At 45.6% G+C, this 24,283-nt stretch overlaps 1 protein-coding gene across 1 annotated transcript in view; it reads left to right on the top strand.

Moving 5' to 3' along the window:
• Positions 1 to 23,078, top strand: part of MDGA1 (MAM domain containing glycosylphosphatidylinositol anchor 1) — a 95,568-nt gene extending 72,490 nt beyond the window's left edge. The window contains exons 7-17 of the mRNA XM_056818157.1: positions 3,214 to 3,543; positions 4,043 to 4,339; positions 7,233 to 7,511; positions 9,614 to 9,765; positions 11,690 to 11,867; positions 12,433 to 12,456; positions 13,155 to 13,307; positions 14,309 to 14,443; positions 19,383 to 19,513; positions 19,941 to 20,049; positions 21,231 to 23,078. Of these exons, the coding sequence (XP_056674135.1) occupies positions 3,214 to 3,543; positions 4,043 to 4,339; positions 7,233 to 7,511; positions 9,614 to 9,765; positions 11,690 to 11,867; positions 12,433 to 12,456; positions 13,155 to 13,307; positions 14,309 to 14,443; positions 19,383 to 19,513; positions 19,941 to 20,049; positions 21,231 to 21,322 (1,880 nt within the window). The 3' untranslated portion in view covers positions 21,323 to 23,078. The remainder of the gene's footprint in view (positions 1 to 3,213; positions 3,544 to 4,042; positions 4,340 to 7,232; positions 7,512 to 9,613; positions 9,766 to 11,689; positions 11,868 to 12,432; positions 12,457 to 13,154; positions 13,308 to 14,308; positions 14,444 to 19,382; positions 19,514 to 19,940; positions 20,050 to 21,230) is intronic.
• Positions 23,079 to 24,283: the final 1,205 nt, after the last annotated feature.

Raw genomic sequence — 24,283 nt, 5'->3', positions numbered from 1 at the left:
CCTTCTTTGCAGCTTATTGTCTTAGAGATTTATCTAGAACCAGAAGTATCAAACTCATAGCTCAATACAACCAGCAAAGTTCTGAATGCTACTTAAATTTGATTAAATTGTAATTTAGGGGGCAGTTTTGTGGCTCAGCGGATAGAGAGCCAAGACTGGAGATGGGAGGTCCTGCGTTCAAATGTGTCCTTGGATGATGCTTCCTGGCTGTGTGACCCTGGAAAAGTCATTTAACCTTCATTGCCTAGTTATTGTTCTTCTGCCTTGGAACCAATATATAATAATGGTTCTAACATGGAAAGTAATTTTTAATGTAATTGAGAAATGTTTGATAAAATAAAAATATGGTACAACATATTGTTCAGTCAGGTACATCTCTTTGGTTTTCTTGGCAAAGATAACAGAGTTGGGTAGCTAGGTAACAGCTAGGTAGCACAGTGGATAGAGCACCAGGCCTGGAATCCAGTGGATCTGGGCTCAAATCTGTCCTTGGATGCTTCCTGTGTGTGTGATCCTAGACAAGTCACTTAACTCCAATTGCTTAGCCCTTGCTGCTCTTCTGTCTTAGAATTGATAATAAGACAGAAGGTAGGAGTTTGAAAACAATAAGGACATTGAAGATACTAAAGTGGTTTACCATTTCCTTCTCCAATGGATTAAGGCAGACAGATTAAATGACTTGCCCAAGGTCACACAACTAGAGTCTGAAGCCATATTGGAATTCAGGTTTTCCTAACTCCAGGTTTAGCACTCTATTCACTGAGCCATCCAGCTGCCCTCCTGTACAACATAGATCATGTTAGTTTCTGGCTTTTCTAAGTCAATATGTAGCCACAATGGTCTGTTTCTGTTTAAGTTTAACCATCTCTGAACTAGAGTTGAAGTGTCTTGCCCAGAGTTCTATGGCCAGGTACAAGTTAAAGGTAGCATTTGAATCCAGATCTTCCTGACTTTATTCTCTAACCACAACTGTAGGGCTACCTCTCATGAGAAGATGATTCTATTAAAGCAAAACACAGCATTCGAATGAACAAATGTGAGGAAAGTGTTTTCTAAACTTAAATCATTATTTAAATGGGTAATTATTACACTATAAAGAAAGCAAGATTTAATGAAATCCAAATATTTAAATACTGTTGAGCACTCATAGATGTCCCTCACAAAAATTTCACTTTTATGAACAATTGTATAATCTAATCCCAATTTTCTCTGCTTTAATGATAAATCTTCTTTAAACCCTTGCTTTGTGTCTTAGAAACAATTCTAAAACATAAAAACAAGGGATAGCAAACAATGGGAAGTGATTTGTTCATGGTCACATAGCTAGAAAGTGACTGAGGTCAAATTTGAACCCAGGTCCTTCCAGCTCCAGCTCTGGTCCTCTATCGACTGAGCTCCTTAATTGCCCCTTTAAAGACAAATCTTTTGCTTCTCTTCTTTCTTTCAGTGCCTTGGGTTTGGGGCTTGTAGATGGCTTCCTGGCACTTGGTAGTAAATCGATACCACAGTCTCTCTTCTGCAGCTAGTTTTAACTAAGAGGATCCTGATGGCAAAGCCTTTCTCTCCTTTTACTAGATGAGGTCCAGCTCTATCAATGCCACAGTCCCTCCCCGTCTCGAAAGAAACTGGCCCTTTCGGGATCAGAAACAGAAAGGATGATCACAGTTAGGAACATGCTACATTTCCCCATGACTTCCCTGTTACTGTCTATTTCCCAATCCGATGAGTTCTTTTTTCTTGTACCTGGCTCATTTCTCTTTCTCTTTGAAGCCTGGGTTAGTTTAAAATCTTAATTTACATCAAATACTTAAGGTCATCCATTAACAACTCTAAGCAGACTCCCGGCATCCTTCAAACATGCTTTTAATGTTTTAAAGAGGCAGATCCTTTTGTTTCAGACATAAAAAAAATTTTTTTAAGCAGAACAGTTTTCAAAAAGAGCTATGTAGAGCTCCTCTGTACAAGGAGACAGTCATGACACCATCCATAGAGATTTGGAAAAGACCTCAGAGGATAGATTTCAACCTCCTCATTTTTACAGATGAGGAAACTGAGGCCCAGGATAGCTAGATTTGCCTAAAATCACACAAACAGCATTAGAGGTAGGATTTTTAACATGTCAATTTTTAATCAGTTTTCTGAAATTTTGCAATCTGTGTTCTCTCCCTCCCTCACACACCTCCCCTTTCCCAAGAAGGAATATAATATGATATAGATTGTACATGTGTTATCATACAACATATATTTCCATGTTCATTGTGTTGGGAAAGAATATATATTATTTACATTAGAGAAAAATTCAGGGAAGAGATAAAGTGAACAATGGCATTCTTCAATCTGCATTCAGGCTCTTTTGGTTCCTTCTATGGTGCTGGATTGCCTTTTTTATCATGAGTCTCCTGGAGTTGTCCTGGATCCTTGCATTGCTGATAATAGTTAATTCATTGTAGAGGTAGGATTTGAACCTAGGTCCTCGAACCCTGGAGCCAATGGTATCTCCATAGAGCAACAATGCCTCCAGGCATTGATAGAACATTTAGAATCCCTTTCTTCCATGAGTTAACAGTTTGATGGGAGAAGCACGGTCCCTGCTATACTCAAGATAGCTTCTGGTCTGATAAGAAAGAACCAGTAGGACAGCTAGGTGCTCAGTGTATAGAGAGCCAGGCCTGGAGAAGAGGGACCCGAGTTCAAATTTTGCCTCAGATACTTCCTAGCTGTGTGACCCTGGGCAAATAACTTAGTCTCAATTGCCTAGCCCTTATCCCTCTTCTATCTTGGAACCAATACTTATATAGATTTCTAAGATAGAAGGTAAGGTTGTTGTTGTTTTTTAGGAGAGACAGAGACAGAGAAAGAGGCAGAGACAAAAAGAGAAAAGGAGGCAGGAAGAGAGAAAGACAAAGAGAGAAAGAGAAAAAGACAGTGAGAGAGATGGAGAGGGGGAAAAGAGAGAGAGAGATATTGAGAGGGGGAGAGAGAGAGAAAGAGAGAGAGATTGAGAGGAGAGAGAGAGAGAGAGAGAGAGAGAGAGAGAGAGAGAGAGAGAGAGAGAGAGAGAGAGAGAGAGAGAGAGAAAGTCCTAGTGCCTGTTCTCCAGGGAAAGCTCTCAGGGTGATGAGTACAGGTTCCTACTTATAGGATCTTTGGCTCTGGGGAAATACAATACCTCTCTGGAATTTGTCCCATGCATTACCTCTATTGTCTTTTCAGCAATGAGAAACGCCACCTTCCAGATCACGCCAGATGTGATCAAGGAGAGTGAGAGTATTCAGCTGGGTCAGGACCTGAAGCTCTCCTGCCATGTGGATGCTGTGCCTCAAGAGAAGGTGTCGTACCAGTGGTTCAAGAATGGCAAGCTTGCCCGGGTTTCTGACCGATTGCTGGTGACTCGCAATGACCCTGAACTGCCTGCCGTCACCAGCAGCCTGGAGCTCATTGACTTGCGCTTCAGTGACTATGGCACCTACCTCTGTGTCGCCTCCTTTCAGGGTGCACCTGTGCCAGACCTCAGTGTTGAGGTCAACATCTCTTCTGAGACAGGTTAGCATCCAGCAGGTGAAATAGGGGGCACCCAGAGAGAGGGAGGACGAGGAAAGGATTTACCCAAGGGAAGGATGGAAGGATGGGAGGATGACTGGAAAAATGAGACTGGACAGGTACCTTGAAGAAAGAAAATTGGGATACAAGTTAGTGAAAGGAGGAGGGAGGGTCACATGATCTAAAAGCAGGCGCAGCTAGGTAGCACAATGGATGGAGGAGCAGGCCAGGAGACAGAAGAACCTGGGTTCAGATGTAGCCTAGACACTTCCCAGCTGTGTGACCCTGGGCAAGTCACTTAGCCTCCATTGCCTAGTCCTTGCCACTCTTCTGTCTTAGAACTGATACAAAGACAGAAGGTAAGGGTTTGAAAAAGACAAGAAGAGAAAGTCTTAAAGCAATAGGTAAAGGTTAGCTTATAGGGCAGAGGATGTCTTGGGAAATAATGGATGGAAGGCTGATGAAGGAAGCTCTCTCTGATCCTCCTCATCCCCCTTTGCAGTGCCCCCCACAATCAGCGTCCCCAAAGGCAGGTCAGTGGTGATGGTTCGTGAGGGGTCCTCTGTGGAGCTCCAGTGTGAAGTTCGGGGGAAGCCCAGGCCCCCTGTGCTGTGGTCCCGAGTGGACAAGGAAGCTGGCCTGCTGCCCTCTGGAGCTGCCATGGAAGAGACACCAGACGGAAAGCTACGGGTGGAACGAGTGAGCCGGGAGATGAGTGGGACCTACCGCTGTCAGACAGCTCGGTACAACGGCTTTAATGTTAGGTCTCGAGAGGCCCAGGTGCAGCTCAATGTGCAATGTGAGTGTCTCCTGGAAGCATCTTCAAAACACCCACTAAACACACTCCCAACATCCCCCCACCCCAAACTCTTACTCAACAACATAATTCCCCTGCCTTGCTAGGCGAGTGCCGCTGTCAATCTTCCTGGCTCCTAGAACTCCACTGCCAACACTTCTCCATCAATCACTCTTCCATGACCTCCCCTCCACTTTTCAGCCACCAACCCAGTTTGATAAACCATAGAAGTTCTCACTACCAGAAGCCCAACACCGACTCCCTGAGACACCCCAGTCCTGATACTGATAGTCCATGTACCTCTATCCCTAATCAATCAATCATGCTTAGTACAATGCCTAGCACACAGTAATGGCTTAATAAATGTTTGTTAACTGACTACTAAACATCTATTATTTGCCAAGCACTGTTCTAGGTGCTGGGAATACAAAGATAAAGGTCAGAGAATTCCTGCTATCAAGCACCTGCAATCCAAGATGTCTTGAAAACATCATCTGCTTAATCTAAAATCCTCACGCACACTAGGCATCCTTAGGAAACTCAGCATGGATCCTGGGTAGAACTATAGGAGGAAGTCCCCTAGGCAGGGGGAATAGTTGGGAAAGAGTATTTTTATGTCCCTGGAAGCTTGTCAGTCAGTCAAAAGCATTAATTACTGTAAGGGAAGCCTTATCCTGAACATACTAGGTGGGTGTTAGTAAATATAAGTGGGGAGAGGTGTGAGATATGTATATTTAAGAGGAAGACTATGTGAGCATCTATGTATTTTTATGAGGTATGTGTGTACAAGTGCACAGCAGAGTATGTTTCCAATTGGGTCAGATATTTTAAGAAAATCTAAAAGGGATAAATGTAAATTCTTAAGCTCAGGCTCAAAAAATCAACTTCACAATTACAAAATTGGGGAGGTTTGATGAGTGAACAGTTAATTTGAAAAAAGATCTGGTTTTTTGGTGAAATATAAAAAGTCAATAAAAATCAACAGCATCACATGACTTCCCAAAAAACTGCTGCAATTTTATGCTATATTGAGACAGTATATGAAACACAAGAGGCAACAAGTCCCAATGCACTCTGCCCAAGTCAACCCACAACTGAAGTATTCCATTCATTTCTGGGTACCTCTTAGGACAGACCCTAAAACTAGGGAATATTCAAAAGAGGGCAACCAGAATGGTAAAAGTCCATATTAAGATATGTTGAAGGAAATAGGATTGTTTAGCTTGAATATGAAAAGACTTATGGGATAATGGCTGCATTTTCAGTATATGAAGGACTGTTATGTGTATGGGGATAACACTTATTTCTGCTTAGTCTGGGAACCAAACTAGACAAAATCGATGAATTTTGCAGAAAGGAAGTTTTAGGCTTTGTGTATAGGAAAAACTTCCACAAAATGGAGCTATCCAATAGAAGAAATAGAGGATTCCTCCATGTCTTGTCCATTTCCGTTGTATTTTATTTTCATTCTGAACTCAACAAACACCAACTAAAATGAACATTTCCATATGCATCTTGGAACAGGAGAGGATTGTATATGAAACTGGAAAATATTGTGTAGAGCAATTTTTTCTTTTAAAGTACTGTAGATAATAAAGTCACCATTTTGCCCATGATCTTTAAGAGAAGGTAACAGGACCACTTTTTAAGGATATCATAGATATTGAGGTACAGCTTGGACTAGATGGACTTTAAAGTTTTTTCTACTCAGCACTGAGGTCCTTTAATTCTGAAGGTGCCTTGCTGTGTATATGTTTTTTGAGAGTTTTTCTGTTTACCCCTGAATTTGTGTATATCACTTTTTTTTAACCCTTACTTTCTGTCTTAGAATCAGTACTGGGTATTGGTTCCAAGGCAGAAGAGCAGTAAGGGCTAGACAACTGGGTTTAAGTGACTTGTCCAGGGTCACATTGCTAGGAAGCGTCTGAGGACAGATTTGAATCCAGGACCTTTCATCTCCTGGCCTGGCTCTCAATTCATTGAGCCACACAGCTTCCCCCTTGTATTTCAATTTTCTCTGTCTCTCTGTCTCTGTCTCTCTTTTTGTTTCTCTCTCTGTCTCTCTGTCTTTGTCTCTCTGTCTCTCTCTCCCTTTCTGTCTGCTTCTCTTTCTGTCTCTGTCTCTCTCTCTGTCTCTTTCTGTCTCTCTCTGTCTCTGTCTCTTTCTGTCTTTCTGTCTCTGTCTCTCTCTATTTCTCTGTCTCTGTCTCTCTTTCTGTCTCTGTCTCTCTCTGTCTCTCTGTGTCTGTCTCTGTGTCTGTCTCTCTATCGCTCTGTCTCTCTCCTTTCTGTCTCTGTCTCTGTCTCTCTCTTTCTGTCTCTCTGTCTTGGTCTCTCTGTCTCTCTGTCTCTGTCTCTCTGTCTCTCTCTCCCTTTCTGTCTCTGTCTCTGTCTCTGTCTCTCTTTCTGTCTCTGTCTCTCTGTGTCTGTGTCTGTCTCTCTATCTCTCTGTCTCTCTCCTTTCTGTCTCTGTCTCTGTCTCTCTCTTTCTGTCTCTCTGTCTTGGTCTCTCTTTCTGTCTCTGTCTCTTTCTCTCTTTCTCTCTGTCTCTCTGTCTGTCTCTGTCTCTCTCTTTCTGTATCTCTGTCTTGGTCTCTCTGTCTCTGTCTCTTTCTCTCTGTCTGTCTCTGTCTCTCTCTGTATCTGTATCTATATCCATGAATTTGAGTATGTGAGTGCCCGAATATCCTATGCGATGGGTATATAGGCTGTCACTTGCCCTCAAGGAGTCCCTGATTCCACTCTATGTAGCCTGTGTAATTCTTCCTAAAGGAAACCCTTACCCTATGCCAACGTCCTCTGGTCTTCCGTCTTGGGGAAAGGGAGGAGCAGGAGGAGGGGAGGAGGACTCGTGCCGACCCCTTGGTGTACTCCTCCTACCTGGTTTCCCCCACAGTCCCTCCTGTGGTGGAACCAACCAACCAGGACGTGCGCCAGGCCCTGGGCCGACCTGTATTGCTCCGCTGCACCCTGCTTCGAGGTAGCCCCCTGCGTATCGCCTCTGCTGTGTGGCGCTTCAATGGGCACCTCCTGCCCACGCCGCCCGCTCCCCCCAATGAAGCCCCGGATCACGCGGAGCTGCGCCTCGACCCCCTCACCCGGGACAGCAGCGGCAGCTATGAGTGCACCATCTCCAACGACGTGGGCGCCGCCTCCTGCCTCTTCCAGGTTTCCGGTGAGTGGCCCTCACCTGTCCTCCTTCCCCAAACGGTGCCCTCCTCCCTGGTCCTCCCTTCTCTCAGCTTGGGCTGTCTCTTCCCGGCAAAGGACTGCCACAAGGTCTTGTCGCTATCCCTCGACCCAGGTCCTCAAGTCTGGCCCCTCAAACCAGTCCTGATGTCTATGCCCAGCTCGTTTCTCTGCGCCCTGGCCCCTATTTCTGAACGGTATCCGTCCCTGTCACTCCCTCCACGTTGCCCTTTCTGGGTTTCCCCATAGTCTCACTCCAAGTGGTCCTTTGCTCATCTCAGCCCCTTGTTCACCCTGCCGCTCCCTCCATCCGCACCTTCCTCAGTGCCTCGGACCTTGGCTGGAGAAGGCGGGTTCGGTGCCCTTCTTATCACCTCCTCCTTTTTTATTTCTCTACATGGAAGCCCTCCTGCTGCCGCAGGGCAAATACCGAGGGTTTGAGCTCCAGAGCTGAGCAGCAAAAGTAGCTTCTAGCAGGTTATTCTCCAGTCTCATGCAGATGCTTCATTGGTCTGTCAGTCAACAAAGGCTAAGCTTGTACTTGGTATTACTTCGTAATAAAGGATACTCTATTCACAAAATCTCTCTAGTCCCCTCCAGTGTTCCCCAGCTCCTTCCCCACACCTCGTAATATGCTCCAGCCCCATCCCTAGTATCTCTGGTATCATCCTCTCTCCCCAGTACACCCAACCCTTTCCTTCTCCTGTCCTTTCCCTTCCCTTCAATGTCTACCAGTTCTCCCTTCCTCAGCCTCTGCTGAGGGCCCTCCAGTTCTCTATCCTATCCTAGAGAGTCTCCCCATCTCCCTCGTGCCTCCCGGATCCCACCCCTCTCAGTCCAACCCCCTGCTTTCCTCCAGTGCCTGTCCTCCCCAGAATTCCTCCATCCCCATTCTCTACCACAGAGATCCCTCACAGCCCTTTGCCCTCTCTCCAGTGTGCCTTCATCTCTACCCTGCTTCTTAGAGTTCGGTAACCCTCTTTCCCTCAGTGTTACCTCCTCCAGTCCCTCCTACATTCTCTCCACAGACCTTTTCCCTCTCCCTTCTTGTTCCCAAAGATTCCTTCTTTTCTTACCTAGTCTTCCCTTTTCTCCCCACCCCCTCTTCCTGTCGCCCCAATCCCCTTTTCTTTCTTCTTTTCTTCTCAATCTTCTGACCCAACCCTTGGCAAGCCAGGCTGGAATAGTTGGGTGCTATCTCTGGGCTGCTAGCCTGGGATTCAACAGAACTGGGGACCCATGGCTTGGTGGGTTGTGGGAAGCATAGAGGGCCAGGGGAGGGAGGGAGGTGATTTCCTTGGGGTTGCAAAAATGGAGAATTATGGGGTTTGGGTGGGGTATGCCAGATTCCTGGGTTATATCTTCCATGCAAGAAAATTGAATGTGCCCAACTGTCATTAAACTCTTTGGAAAGGCACCTAGTGTGCCCACCCCCACACTCCCAGATTCCCATAGCTCCCCACTCCACCCCTTATCTGGTCACCACCTCCAGCAGTCCTGGAAATATTTTCCTTCACCATTCCCCGCCCAACCCCCACAACCTTCCAGGGTGTCTAACACCCTGAGTGGCCGAAGGACTGGGGCCTCAGGTCACTGGTCACCTTCCTCATCCCTTCCCCTCCCTACCCTTCACCAGTCAGAGGGCCCCTGTGACATCTCCCACCTCCCTCCTCCTTCCCTCTTCTCCCCATACTCTTCCCTATCTCCTTTATTCCCTTTCTGTCTCTCCCTCCCTCTCTCCACCCCTTGTTTCTACCTAATATCCCATCTCTGTTTCCCCACAATTCCCCTCCCTCCTTTCTCCCTCTTTTTCCTTCCCTCTCTGGGTTCTTCTTAATCATTTCCCCTTCTTCCCTCTTGATTCCCCTTGACTATTTCCTTTCTTTCTCCTCACTCCTCTGGATCCCTCTGCGACTATCCCCTCTCTTCCTTCTTTGCCTTCCCAACTATCTTCTCTCTTCATTCTGTATCTTCCATCTATCCCCTCTCTGTCTCACCCTAAACTCCTCCCTTTCCTCCTCTATCTCTATCCTGTCCTTCCCTGTCCCCCATGGCCCCAAACCCCCTTCCACACACCCACCCTCTCAGCCAAAGCCTACAGCCCGGAGTTTTACTACGACACCCCCAACCCCACCCGCAGCCACAAGCTGTCCAAGAACTACTCCTACGTGCTTCAGTGGACACAGAAGGAGCCGGACGCCGTGGATCCTGTCCTCAGCTACCGGCTGGACGTCCGCCAGGTGGGCTGGAGACATACAGGCTAGCAAAGGGGTGTAACGAGGATGGGAAAGAATGTCCTCATCCCAGGAAGGATGTAAGACTAGGAAGAGGAGGTAGCTCTCTCCAGAATCCTCGTTAAGAACTTGGGTGAATCCCACCTCTGACACATACTGGCTTGTGTGACCCTGGGCAAGTCACCATCTCGAAATGTCCCTAGGAAAGTCCTTAAGGCTTATTATCATCATAAGATAACAGATTTAGAGTGGGAAAGGATCTTAAAGATCATCAAGTCCAATACTTTCATTCACAGATGAAGGAATTGAGGCTTAGAGAGAAGTGACTTGCCCAATGTCAAATACTTATTATCAGAAATAGGATTTGAACCTAGGTCTTCTTGGATCCAAGTCCAAGAATATAGCATGTGGGGGCAACTAGGTGGTTTAGTAGATTGAGAGCCAGGCCCAGAGATGGGAGGTCCTGGGTTCAAATCTGGCCTCAGACACTTCTAGCTATGTGACCTTGGGCAAGTCATTTGACCCCCATTGCTTAGCCCTTACCTCTCTTCTGCCTTGGAACCAATACACAGTATTGATTCTAAGACAGAAGGTAAGGATTAAAAAAAAAGTATATAGTGTGCTGTGCTATACACTACATGATACCACATGCCTCTCCATTTATTGATTGAGTGCTGATCTCCATTGGTTTGGGGAGTTTTTGCTTTGGAAGTTCTCTATGTCAAAATCACAGATCCTGTCTTAAAAGGAAAAAAGGGGCCGAATGAGAAAGAAGACTGTGCTCCCTGATTCGTGGGGCATTGAAGGAGTTCATGGGACTGGGGGTGTGGAGATGGATGGGATAGACTGACCAAAGAATAGTGGGGTAAACCAACATGTGTCTCCTGAGGTTGGCAGATGCTTTTTCAGAATAGGTGAAACAGCACAAGCTCTGGGGACCCTGGTATATTTCATCCCATCCCATACATCCTCAGTTGTGCCTAATAGAAATGATAAGCCTGGCTTGGGCTGGTCATTAATCTGAGAACTTGGAAATATCAGTGATGTGTGTCTGTGGGAGAGTACACCAGCCTTTTTCCACAGGGCAGAGAGCTTATGGTCATCTGAAGAATGGAGAGCCTGTCTTTAGTCTTTGAGATTTCAGTGGCAGGAGATCATGCCCACCAAGTTCTCTCCTATATCATGGCATGGTGGATAAGGCACTGTACTTGGAGTCAGGAAGAACTGAGTTCAAGTTCTGCCTCAGACATTTACTAATTATGTGAACCTGGGAAAGTCACTTAACCATGCCTCAGTTTCCTCATCTATAAAATGAGAAGGTAGGACTCAATGGTTTCTAAGGTTCCTTCCAGCTCAAAATCTATTATCTTACCTCTTGGACTTTAGGGTTACAAGATAATCAAAATCAGGTAAGAAGATGAATATTTGCATAGAACTATGTACATTTACTATCTCATTAGTTCTTATGACAGTCCAATGAGCTGGTCTGAGTCAGAGCTATTAGATAGGGGAAGACTATCTGAAGTGTTTTACCTAATGTCACATAGCTTGTTCAGGGTAGAGCTTAAATTCAAACTTGGTTCTCAAGATTTTTAGTTCAGAACTCCATTTGTTCCCTAGTGGTTAGTGATAGTCTTGCTCAGTTGGTTCTGCCATTTTAGCTTTTATTTTTATTTCATTTTCAATGAGAGCTAATATTTCCATGCTTTATTCTTTTAAATTTTGTTATTAATTTATTCATCAGTAAACATTTCCATATACAAAGATGAGCAAAAATAAGGGTAATATATGAAACCTTGGGCACTCTCTATAACACCATGACATTGAGGGCATTCTTGGAGAATGGAGGCCAGTGAGGGTAGGGGGAGGGAAGGGAAGAAAGGACGAAAGAGCCCATAATTGATGGGAACCCTAATGCCTGTGTCCTCAGCTGAGCCTTCGGACGTCTATAACGAAGCCAATCCCAGTTCGCCGAGTGGAGAAGGGGCAGTTGCTTGAGTACATACTGACTGACCTGAAGGTGCCCCATAGCTATGAGGTCCGACTCACACCCATCACCACCTTTGGGGCTGGAGACATGGCTGCCCGCATTATCCGATACATGGAGCGTAGGTGGCTGGGGGATTGAGCATGGGGAAAAGGGGGTAGGAGGAGGTTCCTTTTTTTTTGTCCCAAAGCACTATTGCCCCTCAACCTCGTGGAAGTCTAAGGGCTATTCCATTTCTTCTGCTTCATTTGGAGACTCACCACTCTCCTTAGAGAGTCTCTTTCTCTGAAGAGTAATAACACCTTCCAGCATCCTCCCCAGACCCTTCCTAAACCAGTTTCCAGGCTTCTTGTCTCTGGGGAAAGAATAGAATTAGACTGGCTAGCTAGTCTTTTTGATCAACTCTGTATGTAAATCTCCAGATTTATACAAGGTTGGAGCCATGGACTTAAGCATGCACACACGTGGGCAAGTGTGAAGATTTGTACATTTTGAATCTCATGCTTACCTCTTGTTAAAATGGACTTGTCCTCCCTCCCAGTCCTGCCCTCTCTGGGCTCAGCTATGGGTTCTGGCTAACCTTGTGTTTAGCTTCTAAGTGCCCCCTTGACCCCTCTCTTCCCCAGCTATACAATGCCAACACTCACATGAGGCTCTAACTTTGCATATCTGGTTTGTTTTCTCAGCAACCAACTCTCCAAACCTCTCAGGTAAGAACCCCTTCATTCTTTCTCACAAGAGCACAATTCTGCTATCTCCCTGGTGGTGGTGGGAGAGGTGGTGAGTCTCGAGGGCTCCCAGATAGACTTTTTTCAAGCATCAGGTCAGGATGGCATTGACTTCAGGTGCTCAGTAGAGGCAGGAACATTAGGCTGGGAATAATGGAAAAACAGAACTTCTGTTCCCAAAAGATCAGAGAAGAGATTAGGATTAGGTGAAGAGAAGAGGGGATATCCAGAAGGTCATTGGGAATAAGAGACCCGGGAGACACAGATTAGAATTGAGTACTACTTTATTAGTGGAACAATCACTTCCCACATTGCACTTGGGCCCTATATTTTGAAGGTATGGTTTCATGTTTGCCCTATCTTTCCCTGCTTGGACTTGGACTCTCTCTTTATCTGCCTCTGAGAATCCCTTGTCCTCTTGAGCTGGAGGGGGGAATAGCAGACTCAATTTCCTTTAGGTATGTGGTTTTGTTTCCTTCAGATGCCATTGCCTGGTTTTCTTTAGCCCTAAACATGTGGAAACATGCTAATTTCCATGCTTGCTTCTGAGCTATGGATCAAGTAGGACTTGAGAATGGGTGACTCCATTGGGGACTGAAAGGGGCCAATGGCAGAAGCTAACCCTCCTCCCCTTCCATGTACATCTTCCCTCTCTTTCTTTTATCGACTCTTTCTCCTAGATAATACGTGTCACTTTGAGGATGAGAAGATCTGTGGCTACACACAGGACCGGGCAGACAACTTTGACTGGACTCGACAGAATGCCCTCACCCAGAACCCCAAACGCTCCCCCAACACTGGTCCCCCCACTGACATAAGTGGGACTCCAGAGGGTGAGTGAGGGAAGAAGCTGGACAGGGAATTGAGAGATTATGATATCAAAGATCAAGAGCTAGAAGGAATTTCAAAGGCCATTTAGTCCCACCTCCATATTTTACAGTTAAAGAAGCAGACCCAGTAAGGTTAAGTGACTGTGCTAGGGTCACACAGGTAACACATTTCAGAGGTATATTTGAACCCAGGTTCTCTGACTCCACAGAATATTCTCTTTCTACCATTCTATGCTGTCTAGTGCTGCTAGGAGGAAAGGTGAAAAGACCTGGACAGAAGAAGCACTGATCCAGCCTTCAGGGACCTCTCCAGCTGATGCTTAGAGACAAGGTCTTTAGGTGGATATAGTCTGAGAATGGGGCAGCTGGGCCAGTAACTTTGTGCAACTCTGCCTCACTTAAATTCAATTTATACATGAATCAAAAGACATCACCAGTGATGCCACTTGATCCTTATTGAATAAGGACAACAACCAACCAACCCTTTGACCTAGTGATACTTATACTAGTCCTATTGCACAAAGAGATAAGAATGTCAAGAAAAAGATTCCTGTACCAAAAAATACGCATAGCAGCTCTTTTTCTAGCATTAAAAAAAACCCCTTAAAACTAAGTAGGGGAAATGGCTAAACAAATTATGTTCTATAAACATCATCTTCCTGACTTCAAATTTGGCCTCAGACACATATTAGCTGTGTGACTCTGGGCAAGTCACTTTATCCTGTTTGCCTTAGTTTCCTCATCTATAAAATGAGATGGAGAAGAAAATGACAAACTTCTCCAATATCTTTGCTAAGAAAACCCCAAATGCTACCACAAGGAGTTGGATGTGATTGAACAATAAGTCTGAGAAGGAGAATTTTAAGTAGGTTTTTGTGTAAGAGGAAAAAATAGAAGGAAAGTAGAAAGGGTATCTCTGATGGGAGGGGAAGGAGTGATCTTTGAGAAATTTCTAAGAGACTTTGAGGTGGTAGTGAACAAGCTCTTCCCTCTTTCCTCTTAAGGTTATTACATGTTTATTGAGACATCCAGGCCCCGGGAACTGGGGGACCGTGCAAGGCTAGTGAGCCCATTGTTCAATATCAGTGCTAAGCTCTACTGTGTCTCCTTCTTCTACCATATGTACGGGAAGCACATTGGTGAGTGTGGGGCGGGAGGTGGAGGAGGGAGGGATGGTCTCCTCTCCCCTTGTGATGGCTACAGGTCTATGAAGAGAAGGGAGCCACATGGCCTTTCCATGGAGGGCCAGGAGTGTTCCCTTGAGTGATAGGTGGGAGCTTATGTTCAACCCTGGTTGAGAGGAAGATTAGAACTCTCTGAGGGAGGGAGAAATTTGGTGGCTCAGTGGAAAGAGAGCAGGAAATAGAAGAGCCTGGTGTGACACGGTCCATGGTCATGAAGAGTCAGACACGACTGAATGAACAACAAACAAAATTAAGGTCTGTGGAAGCACTTTACAAATATTACCTCGTTTGATCCTCACACAAGTAGTAAATAGCAGAGCCAGGAGTTGGGTGAGAAAATACTGATCTAAATATTGTTGAAGCCTGTTCAGCTTAGAAGGATGAAAGCAGAGATAGCATCAATGACCACAGATTGACAGGAGATGAAAGAATGAATGAAAAAAATTTATGAAATGCCTATTATGTGCCACACATGCCCTGCTCTAAATTCTGGGGAATATAAATAGAAAAAAAGGAAGTCCCTGGTTTCACAAAGCTTATACTCTAACTGGAGAAGACAACGTAGTTAATACAGAGTGGATGAAAAGACTCAGAGATCCCAGAGTGTAGAGAGGCCCTGGAGCCCTTAGTAGTCCACCACCATTGGGAAGTGGGAAGGGAGTCTGAGGACTAGGGAGGAGAGGGAATTCTGGGTTCCCTCTGGTGGGAGTGGAGATAAGGGTTCAAGGTCTGTTCAGGAAAGGAAAGGAGGAAGGAGTTGTTGCCAGGAAGCTTAAGGTAGGCTCTGGGGCAGGAAATTTGTGTCTAGTTGTAATAAATTTCTGGGCAACAGGTCTAAAATTAATCAGAGGAACTAGGGGTATTGATAAGGCCAGTGAAGACACTCACACTCTCCCATATTTAAGCCCTGGGGACACTGGTCAGAGACAGAACCATATGGGCAACAATCCAGGGTGGGAATCCCATTGTTATCTGAGGGAACAGGCTAACTTCCCAATCTAAAACCAGAGAAGTGAGCACTCAGGTTTGGCCATAGGAAGGGTGTGTGTGTGTGTGTGTGTGTGTGTGTGTGTGTGTGTGTGTGTGTGTGTGTGTGTACACACATTCCTACATAACTATATCTATGTACTGAATTATATATGAGAGGGGAACTATAATTTGGGGTTGTCTCTTATGAGCAAGAAGGATCCTCTCTAGGGGCTGGAACAGACAAATCCTGAAAGTTAAAGTTACAAGCCTAGAAGATGCTCTTCTTTCCCTGTCCTCCAAATATGAATAATAATATCTTGAGTTGGAAGAAAAGGACCCCAAAGGTTATCATCCAGCTTCTGTTTTCAACAGATGTCCTGCCTCAGAGAAATTAAGAGTTTTGCCCCCAAGTCACAAGCCAGAAAGCACAGTCAGGATTTTAACAAATGGTAGAGATGAGATTTGAACCTAGGATCTGATTTCAAAACCCGTGTTCTTTTTCATCACACCATGGTACCCCCCACTCCTTGCAATGAATATGATCTTTTGTAGACTGCCAGTTTTGGGGGTGGGGTGGGGAGAGGCATCTTCTTCTACCCTAAAGCCTCTAGTCTACAGAGCTCTTACCTTCTCCTCAATCTCTATAGATTTCCTCATTTTCCCAGTCCCAAGCTATTTTTCCCATTCCCCAAGCTTTCTATCGACTCATGCCCTATCCGGCCTGGCAGCTTCAGGGCACCAGCTGTCTTTGGTCTTTGTGTGTCTTTCTACTGTTAACACCCCCCCATCCCCAGCCAGATTAAAGCCAACTGCTTTCATCCCCAGGCAGGTAACATTTGGCGGCCCCCTCCCCCAGAGGGGGCCTATCTGGCATCCCAGCTGGTGCGGCTTTGTCTGTGGGCAGCGCCATGTAAATGCCAGCCCCAGTGCTCGGGCACCGGAGCCAGCCCCTCTCTGATAGATGATTGATTTCCCATCCCTCAGCGCCAGCTCTTTCTTCTTCAGTCTTAGATGGTGGGAGGGGGAGCTAGGAGTAGAAAGCGCTCATGGGGGAACAATACAAAGGAGGGTTGATGATAAAAAGTCTAGGGAGAGACCAGTTGGACACTGGTCCTGCCTCAAACCTCTTCCTTGTGCCACCGCTACATAGAGCCAGATTGGGGTTCCAGCTCCATATCCCTATCCTAGCAATACAGCTGCTCAGGTCCAAGGTCCCTGAACTACCCTGAGAAAGGGGAAACTGGGAGGCTTCCTTCCCCTTCAGGTGAGTCCTGGGCTCTTTTGACCCCAGGTTTATCTTCCCTGCCATCTGAATTTAGGGAATGGACAGAATCCCAAACTTGGAGCTCCATTAGCTCCATTAATGAACCCAGCGTGTGACTCTGGACAAGTCACTTCCTCCTCTCTGGGGCTTAGCTTTCCTATAAGTAAAATGTAAGGTCAGACCACCTAATTTCTGAGGTCCCTTATAGCTGCTTTTAAAAAACCCTTACTTCCAATCAATATTAAGTATTGGTTATAAGGCAGAAAAGTGATAAAGACTAGGCAATGAGGGTTACGCCACTTGCTCAGGATCACACAGCTAAGAAGTATCCAAGGTCAGATTTAAACCCAGGACCTCCTGTCTTTAGAACTAAATCTCTAACCCCTGAGCCAGCTGCCCCCCCCCACATAGCTTTTTTATAATATCCAGTGATTCCAAGGAGAAGGATGCAGAAAAGGGAGCTGAGGATTGAGCTCTGGTAGTCAGGGAGGAGATGGTAAGGAGTAGCCTGTTCTAGCTGTCAGGGAACATTCTCCCTCCTCTTTTCCATTGACATCAAGAGGCTAGAGTCCTTGAAAGCTGAGCTGGGAACTTCCTTCCCCAAACCCAGGTAGCCTGGCTCCCAGTACAGTGTTTTCTTTCCACTAATAATAGCAACCCATATTTCTAGAGCACCTTACAAAAGCAATTTCCTCCCCACAATCTTGAGATGTAGATAGTGCAAGCATTATTATTCTGCCCCCTAATTTTACAGATTGGGAAGCCAAGACTCAACCAAGTGACTTACCTATCTATGTTCAGATCTTAAACTGTACTACAAAGCAGTGGTCATCAAAACAATATGGTCTGACTAAGAGATAGAAGGGCAGAGCAGTGGACTAGATCAGGGTAAATGACCTCAGCAATCTAATGCTCGACTTACCTCTGGTTCCCTAGCCTAGAGGGAGTGGGGCATAGTACATCTGTCATCAGATGGTTTGGGCTTGAATTCTAGCTCTGCTAAACTCCACTGCCCAGACAAGGCACTTAAATTCTATTAAATGAAGGGAATTCGATCCATTTGAGGTCCCTCCCAGCTCTAAAGCCATGAAACCTAACCCACTACTTTTTTGCTTACCCCCACAACTTTTCTTTGTAGACAAGGTTGGAATTTTCTCAGAAGAACTTTTGCTAAGATATTAAAGCAGAGTTTGGTGTAGGAGATTGGCAGAGCCAGCAAGCTGGCTTTAGCTATTGCCCTTGGCACATGCTACTTGTGTGGCCCTGGACAAGTCACTTAACTCCTAAGTATCCCAGGCTACTCTCTCTAAGACTGTCAAAATTATAGAAATGTAAGATTTCCATATAATTATAGAAATCTGTAGACATTTTCTATAATTATAGATTGTGATTAAAAGTATAGGTAAAGCAGCCACTTTTATTCATAGTGGGAGTTTTCTATGATGATGAAATCTCCTGATCCATTGTGATTGTGCCTCCTACCTGGTCTGTTTCTTTATCTGTAGACTGAATTCCCAGTGCCTAGATGGCTAAGTTTCACAGCGGATAGAACCTGAAGTGAGGCAAACCTGAGTTCAAATACAGCATCAGACACTTACTTTCTCTATGATCCAGGGCAAGTCTTTTAATTGCCTCTGTTTCCTCAGCTGTAAAATAGGGTTAATAAGAGCACCTACCCCAAAGAGTTGTTGTAATGGTCAAATGAGATATTTGTAAAAAGAGCTTACTAGCACAGTTCATGGCACCTAGTAGACACATTTATTTTTCCTTCCTAAAGAAGAAAAATCAGATCCCAGCTAGTGCTAATTTGAATACATTCATCCACTTCAAGGGATGCATTAATCTCAAGAATTGGGACCTTATTTTATAAGAACAATCAGTTTTAGAGTAGAGGCTTTTTAACATCAAGCCACCAATTGATTATATGTGAATTGAAGAGAGGGGGCACATTGCTTTTCCTTAACTAAACTTTGGGGAAGTTCACCTCATACCCCCTTTTCATTCATAAATCATTCCCCTATGCTTCTCTTTCTTTTGGTCCCTTCCTAGCTAAGAGATAACATGTAAACCCTTTGCAAACAGTATCTCACTTTAATCTCACAAAAGCCCTGAGAGGTAAGTGCTATTATTAGCTCTATTCTACAGATGAAGAAACTGAGGCAGATAGAGGGTAAATGACTTGCCCAGTGTCACATAGGTAGTCTGAGGCTGGATTTTCATTCAGGTGTTCCTGAATTTCAAGTCCAGCAAATCTTCCACTTGGCCACCTTGCTATGTGACCCTAGCCTCTCTAAGCCATAATTTACTTATCTATAAAATGATAGGGTTTGATTTTATGATCTCTGAGGTCTGTTCCAGTGTTCAGTCTATGATTCTATGAACCCTTGCTGGAGTGATAGGCGTTTGGCTGTCAATGAAATTGTCAAACACCAACAGGTCTATTCTCTTCTCTCAGGGATAAAGAGCTTTTCCCTTATATCCTCTCTGCCTGGCACCTTCTCTTTCGGGCCAGCATTAGAACATAGAGTATCTCCACTCCCTCCATCTACCAGTCTGTGCCCATAGAATGGGAGAAGGAAGAAAAGGGCTGTGAATGTGGATCTTTTTTTCCCAGAGAGCACCTCAATGGCATCCCTCCTTTCCCTCCTTCCCCTCAACTAGGTTCCCTCAATCTGCTGGTGCGATCTCGGAACAAGGGGGCTCTGGAGACCCACGCATGGTCCCTGAGTGGTAATAGGGGTAATTCCTGGCAGCAGGCTCATGTGCCCATCAACCCCAGTGGGCCTTTCCAGGTGAGTAAGGGATAGTTTTTCTGCATGACTTCTGGAGGCTCCATAGCCTTCAATCCCAGTTCCTATCCATAGATCCTATACAGGATGATACTGCCCTGGTTTATCGTCTCTCCCCACATCTAGGCATGGGCATTCTTCCCAGATCACCAGGCACACTGGTTACCAGGACAAAGGTATAGGGAGGAGCCATGTCCCACTGGCTGAAAGGACTTGAAATATTCCATGCATGAGGAATTTTTCTTCTCCCTGACTGCTTGTTTTTATTTTGTTGGGTACCTTCTGAATACAGTGGGGAAAGAAGGAAGGAACTGCTGCAAAAAAGGATACAGGGGAAGTGAGGGAACTTTGATGGAAAATTAGCCTCTGTCCTGGCAGTTTCTCCTTCAACTTCCTCTTTTCCTTTTTCTCTGATCTCATTTCCCACCAGATTATCTTTGAGGGGGTTCGAGGCTCAGGCTATCTGGGGGACATTGCTATTGATGACGTCAGCCTGAAGAAAGGAGAGTGTCCTAGGAAACAAGTGGACCCCAATAAAGGTTTGGGGCTCTGAGGGGAGGAGGATTAAGGGGAAAGTTATGAAAGTTTGATGAGATTGTATTTAGATTTGTATAAATCCATCAGGAAAGTCTTTATTTTAAAGAAAGGAAAACAAGGGCAGGAAATCAGGAAGAAAAAGTAAGAAAGAAAGAAAGAAAGAAAGAAAGAAAGAAAGAAAGAAAGAAAGAAAGAAAGAAAGAAAGAAAGAAAGAAAGAGAAGGAAGGAAGGAAGGAAGGAAGGAAGGAAGGAAGGAAGGAAGGAAGGAAGGAAGGAAGGAAGGAAGGAAGGAAGGAAGGAAGGAAGGAAAGAAGGAAGGAAGGAAGGAAAGGAAGGAAGAAAGAAAGAAAGAGAGGAAGGAGGGAGGAGGGAGGAGGGAGGAGGGAGGGAAGGAGAGAGGAAAGGAAAGAAGGAAAGGGAAAAGAAAGAAATAAAGAAAGGAAGGAAGAAAAAGGAAGAAGGGAAGGAAAGAAGGAAGGGGAGGGGGAAAGAAAGAAAGATGGAAGGAAGGAGAAAGAGGGGAAAAGAACGACGATGACTAGACAAATAGATAAATGGAACATTTATTAAATGCTTTCTCTACACTATTGTGCTAAATTCTGGGGTTACACATTCAAGAAAACAAGTCAATCCCTGCCCTGAAGGAGCTTGCTTTAAAATAGAAGACAATGCAAAGGGTAGCTGGAAAGAGGGAAAGGGGAAGGGTCTTTGGCTTATAAATTGGCAGAGGAGGAGATGTCTAGAGAGGAAATCAGGGCCTGAGGGAAGTGAAGGATGGCAAGAATCTTTCCTAAAATGGTGGTCCTGGAGAGACAGTCACTAAACATGAATGTAGGACCTCAGAACAGAGGTTTCTCCGGGATGGTTTCTCCCAATCCTAATCTGGGCAGTGGCAGAGAAAGAAGAATATATCATCCAGTACTTGCTCCTGTGCTTGCAGTTTATCTATACAAGTGTAGCCAGGTGCCTAAGGGTGACCCTGTGTTTCTATGTGTTTGTCTGAGTCAGGGCAAGCATTGGGTTCTCTTCAGAGTCAATGGGGTGGATTGGGAATTGGGGGAGAGGGGTTGGAGGCCAGGTGCCCGAGGGAGCTGCTTGGGCTACCCAATCCCTTGGCATCATGTTATCTAGAAAGACACATCGCTCCTCATGCTCCTCGTGTCTCCTTTCTCTCTCTCCTAGTGGTGGTGATGCCTGGCAGCGGTGCCTCCTGCCCACCTGGCCCCTGGCTCTTTGGGCCTCTCGCCATCTTCCTGTTGGCAATGCTGAGATGATGAGCGCTGACCAACCCTCTCCTGCACCCCTCCCCAGCCCCCCGGCACACCAAAGTGTCTACATCGTACCAAAGACTGACCCCCCACAGCCGGGGTGCCTAGGGGGGCAGGGCCATAGTGCCATCGAGGGGGGCTTGTGGTGGCCGAACAAAGGAGGAGAGTGTGGGTGAGGCCCATCACCTGAGATCCTGGAGATACTAGTTTGACGCCCACGTGCGTACACACACACTTATACACACACTTACACACATTATATATACATATATATATATATATATATTAAAGCACAAGTTTCTATCCAAGCTACCAGAACTTTCTTTAACATGGAAACGGGGGACTTGCCCTATTGCCGTTGGCTGGCACAGCACTGACCCCTGCCTGCCCACACAGCCACCCCCAGGGACTTTGGTGGCAGGACAGCTGGGCCATGTTCTCCAGCGGCCTTCTGCAGTGTTCTCTTCCTTCTTCTCTCCTCCCATTGCCCTGTGTGTCTCCCTGCTCTCCTCCTGCTCCCCACCACTCTTCCTAAAGGTTAAACAGCTACTTGGCAGCACTAGGTATGGCACAGAGGCAACTGCCCGACCTGGATAGAAGCAAGTGCCTAGGCCCTGCCTGGGTTTGCCTCAATGTTTCCTCCCCATGCCCTTGGACAAGAGAGGGTTCACCTGAATAGGGAGCCTGGTTCTGAATCTTAATTTTCAAGGATTACCCAGAGGATCTGGGGGGGGGGGATGGGAGGGTAGAAATTCACAAATAATCCACCAAATCCCTCCTCCCAGCCTGGGTTCTCTGGCCTCTTCTCTGGGGTTAACCGACAGGGCTAGAGTTTCCCCCTTCCCTGCCTGTCTCAGACCTGAATAATCCGCAGAATGCCTTGGAATCGCCTAATTGAATGAGTTAGTTGTACAGAGCTCCTCTCTTGGCACCAACCAGAGGCAGCGGCGTTCTCTCACTCTCTCCCTTAAGTACATATATTACCTGGAACCCTGGACCGGCCTCTTTGGTCTCTGGTTGAATCTGAGAGGGGCCAGGCAGGATGGGAGTGGGAAGGAGTGGGAAGGGGAGGGAATACATTGTATCACAATTAACTTGGAGCCCATCTTCTCCAGGATGTACACTGAAAGATGGGAGAAAGGAGTAGTGTTGAAGACCACCTCCCCTCACTGTAACTGTTATCTTCTGTCTTAGAGTTGATTCTAAATATCAGTTTCAAGGCAGAAGAGTGGTAAGGGCTAGGCAAATTGGGGTAAAGTGACTTGCCCAGGATCACACAGCTAAGAAGTGTCTGAGATCAGATTTGAACCCAGGACTTCCCATCTCCAGACCTGGCTCTCTATTCATCCTAATTTCTTAATATCATGAAATATGACATGGGGAGGGTGCTTATTGTATGTAGGAGGGATCCTGCAGTGCCCCCCTCCCCTCCAGTTCCTATGATCCCCTGCTCCATTCCTAGGAAAGTAAACCCATTGTGGTTCTAATGGCCTGCCTATTCCCAGCCCCTGCCTGATCCACCCAAAACAGACCTCACAATATCCTCACATTTGTACTGGCCCAGGGATTGGCTCAGTGGCTGGACCAGACTTTCAATCTTTTGGCTTATGCCCAAGTTCATGGAGAAAGTCCTTTTCCTGGGGTTGGGGAAAAGAAGAAATGGAGCCTGAAGGTGGGGAACCAAATGCTTTCCCACCCAATCCTCCTTTTTCTTCTCCTCCAACATCTCTGGGGGCAGAGAGAGAGATAAGGGGGGGGGGGAGACAGACACAGAGAGATACAAAGGGGGGGGAGAGACAGACACAGAGAGATACAAAGAGGGGGGAGAGACAGACAAACACAGAGAGAGATACAAAGAGAGAGTTTTAATCATCTGCCATCTTTGTGGGCTTCATAATGGGACTGGGTATGTGTGTTTGTACACACAGATGAACCTATGTATGTATCTGTCTCTATGTTTGTGGCTATACTACACACATGTGTTCCTAGCTGACCTTACAGAATACAGAATACAGCTCCTGGTATGACATGAGGGATGCTGGGCAGGCCCCAACTATCCCAATATATCCTGTAAAATCCCACACTGTCTTGAAATTCTACTACGAGACATGCCCTAAGGTATTGAAGAATTCTCCCAGTTTTATAGAGTACTTATACAGTAGAAAAAACACTGGTTCTTAAGTAAGAGGACTTGGGTTCAAATTCTATTTATTTAGCCTCCCTGGACCTCAGTTTCCTCATCTGAAAAATGAGGCTTTTAAGATTTGATGCCTTCTGAGATTTCCTTTGGTTCTATGATCTATGATCCTATTAAAAGTAAAATACCTGGGAGAAGGGGTCATACTCCAAATTCCACTTAACACCTTAGTTATTAACCAATATATTACTCTCAGCAAACCTTAGTTATCAGCTAAATTCCTTAGTTATCAGCTAATGGATTACCAACCTGGAAACTTCTTAGCTATGTATCTATCAGCTAACATTATCAGCTAATCCCAGTTATCAGCTAATTGGTTATTAGCTAATCACCTCATTTATCAGCCAGCTACCAGAGCCAGCAGCTGATACCTTCCTTTATCAGCTAACACCTTGCTTATCAGCTAAACTCCCTTCGGTTATCTTCTCACACCTTCCCTTCAACAAAAGCCTGGAGAAAAGATGTACAAGATAGAGAGTAAGCCTTAGGCAGTGCTGAGGACCAGAACCTAGCCGGAGGGGCTGAAATGGGAGGGAAGAACAAGCTTAATCCAGGATTGGTCCAATCACAGCCAGTTTCTTTAGTAGCTCTTTGGTGACTAGGTCTTTCAGAACTTTCCCCAATCCCTTTGTTCTAAAAGAACTTTTTTTTTAAAGCCCTTACTTTCTGTCTTGATTGGAAAGCAGGAGAGTGGTAAGAGCTAGGCAATTGATGTTAAGTGGCTTGCCCAGGGTCACATAGCTAGGCTGAGGTCAGAATTGAATCCAGAA

The sequence above is a fragment of the Monodelphis domestica genome, chromosome 2, assembly GCF_027887165.1.
Source record: "Monodelphis domestica isolate mMonDom1 chromosome 2, mMonDom1.pri, whole genome shotgun sequence".
Classification (NCBI taxonomy): Eukaryota; Metazoa; Chordata; class Mammalia; order Didelphimorphia; family Didelphidae; genus Monodelphis; species Monodelphis domestica.
Note: the sequence above shows the minus strand (reverse complement) of the source record. Positions and strands in the feature narration are given on the sequence as shown.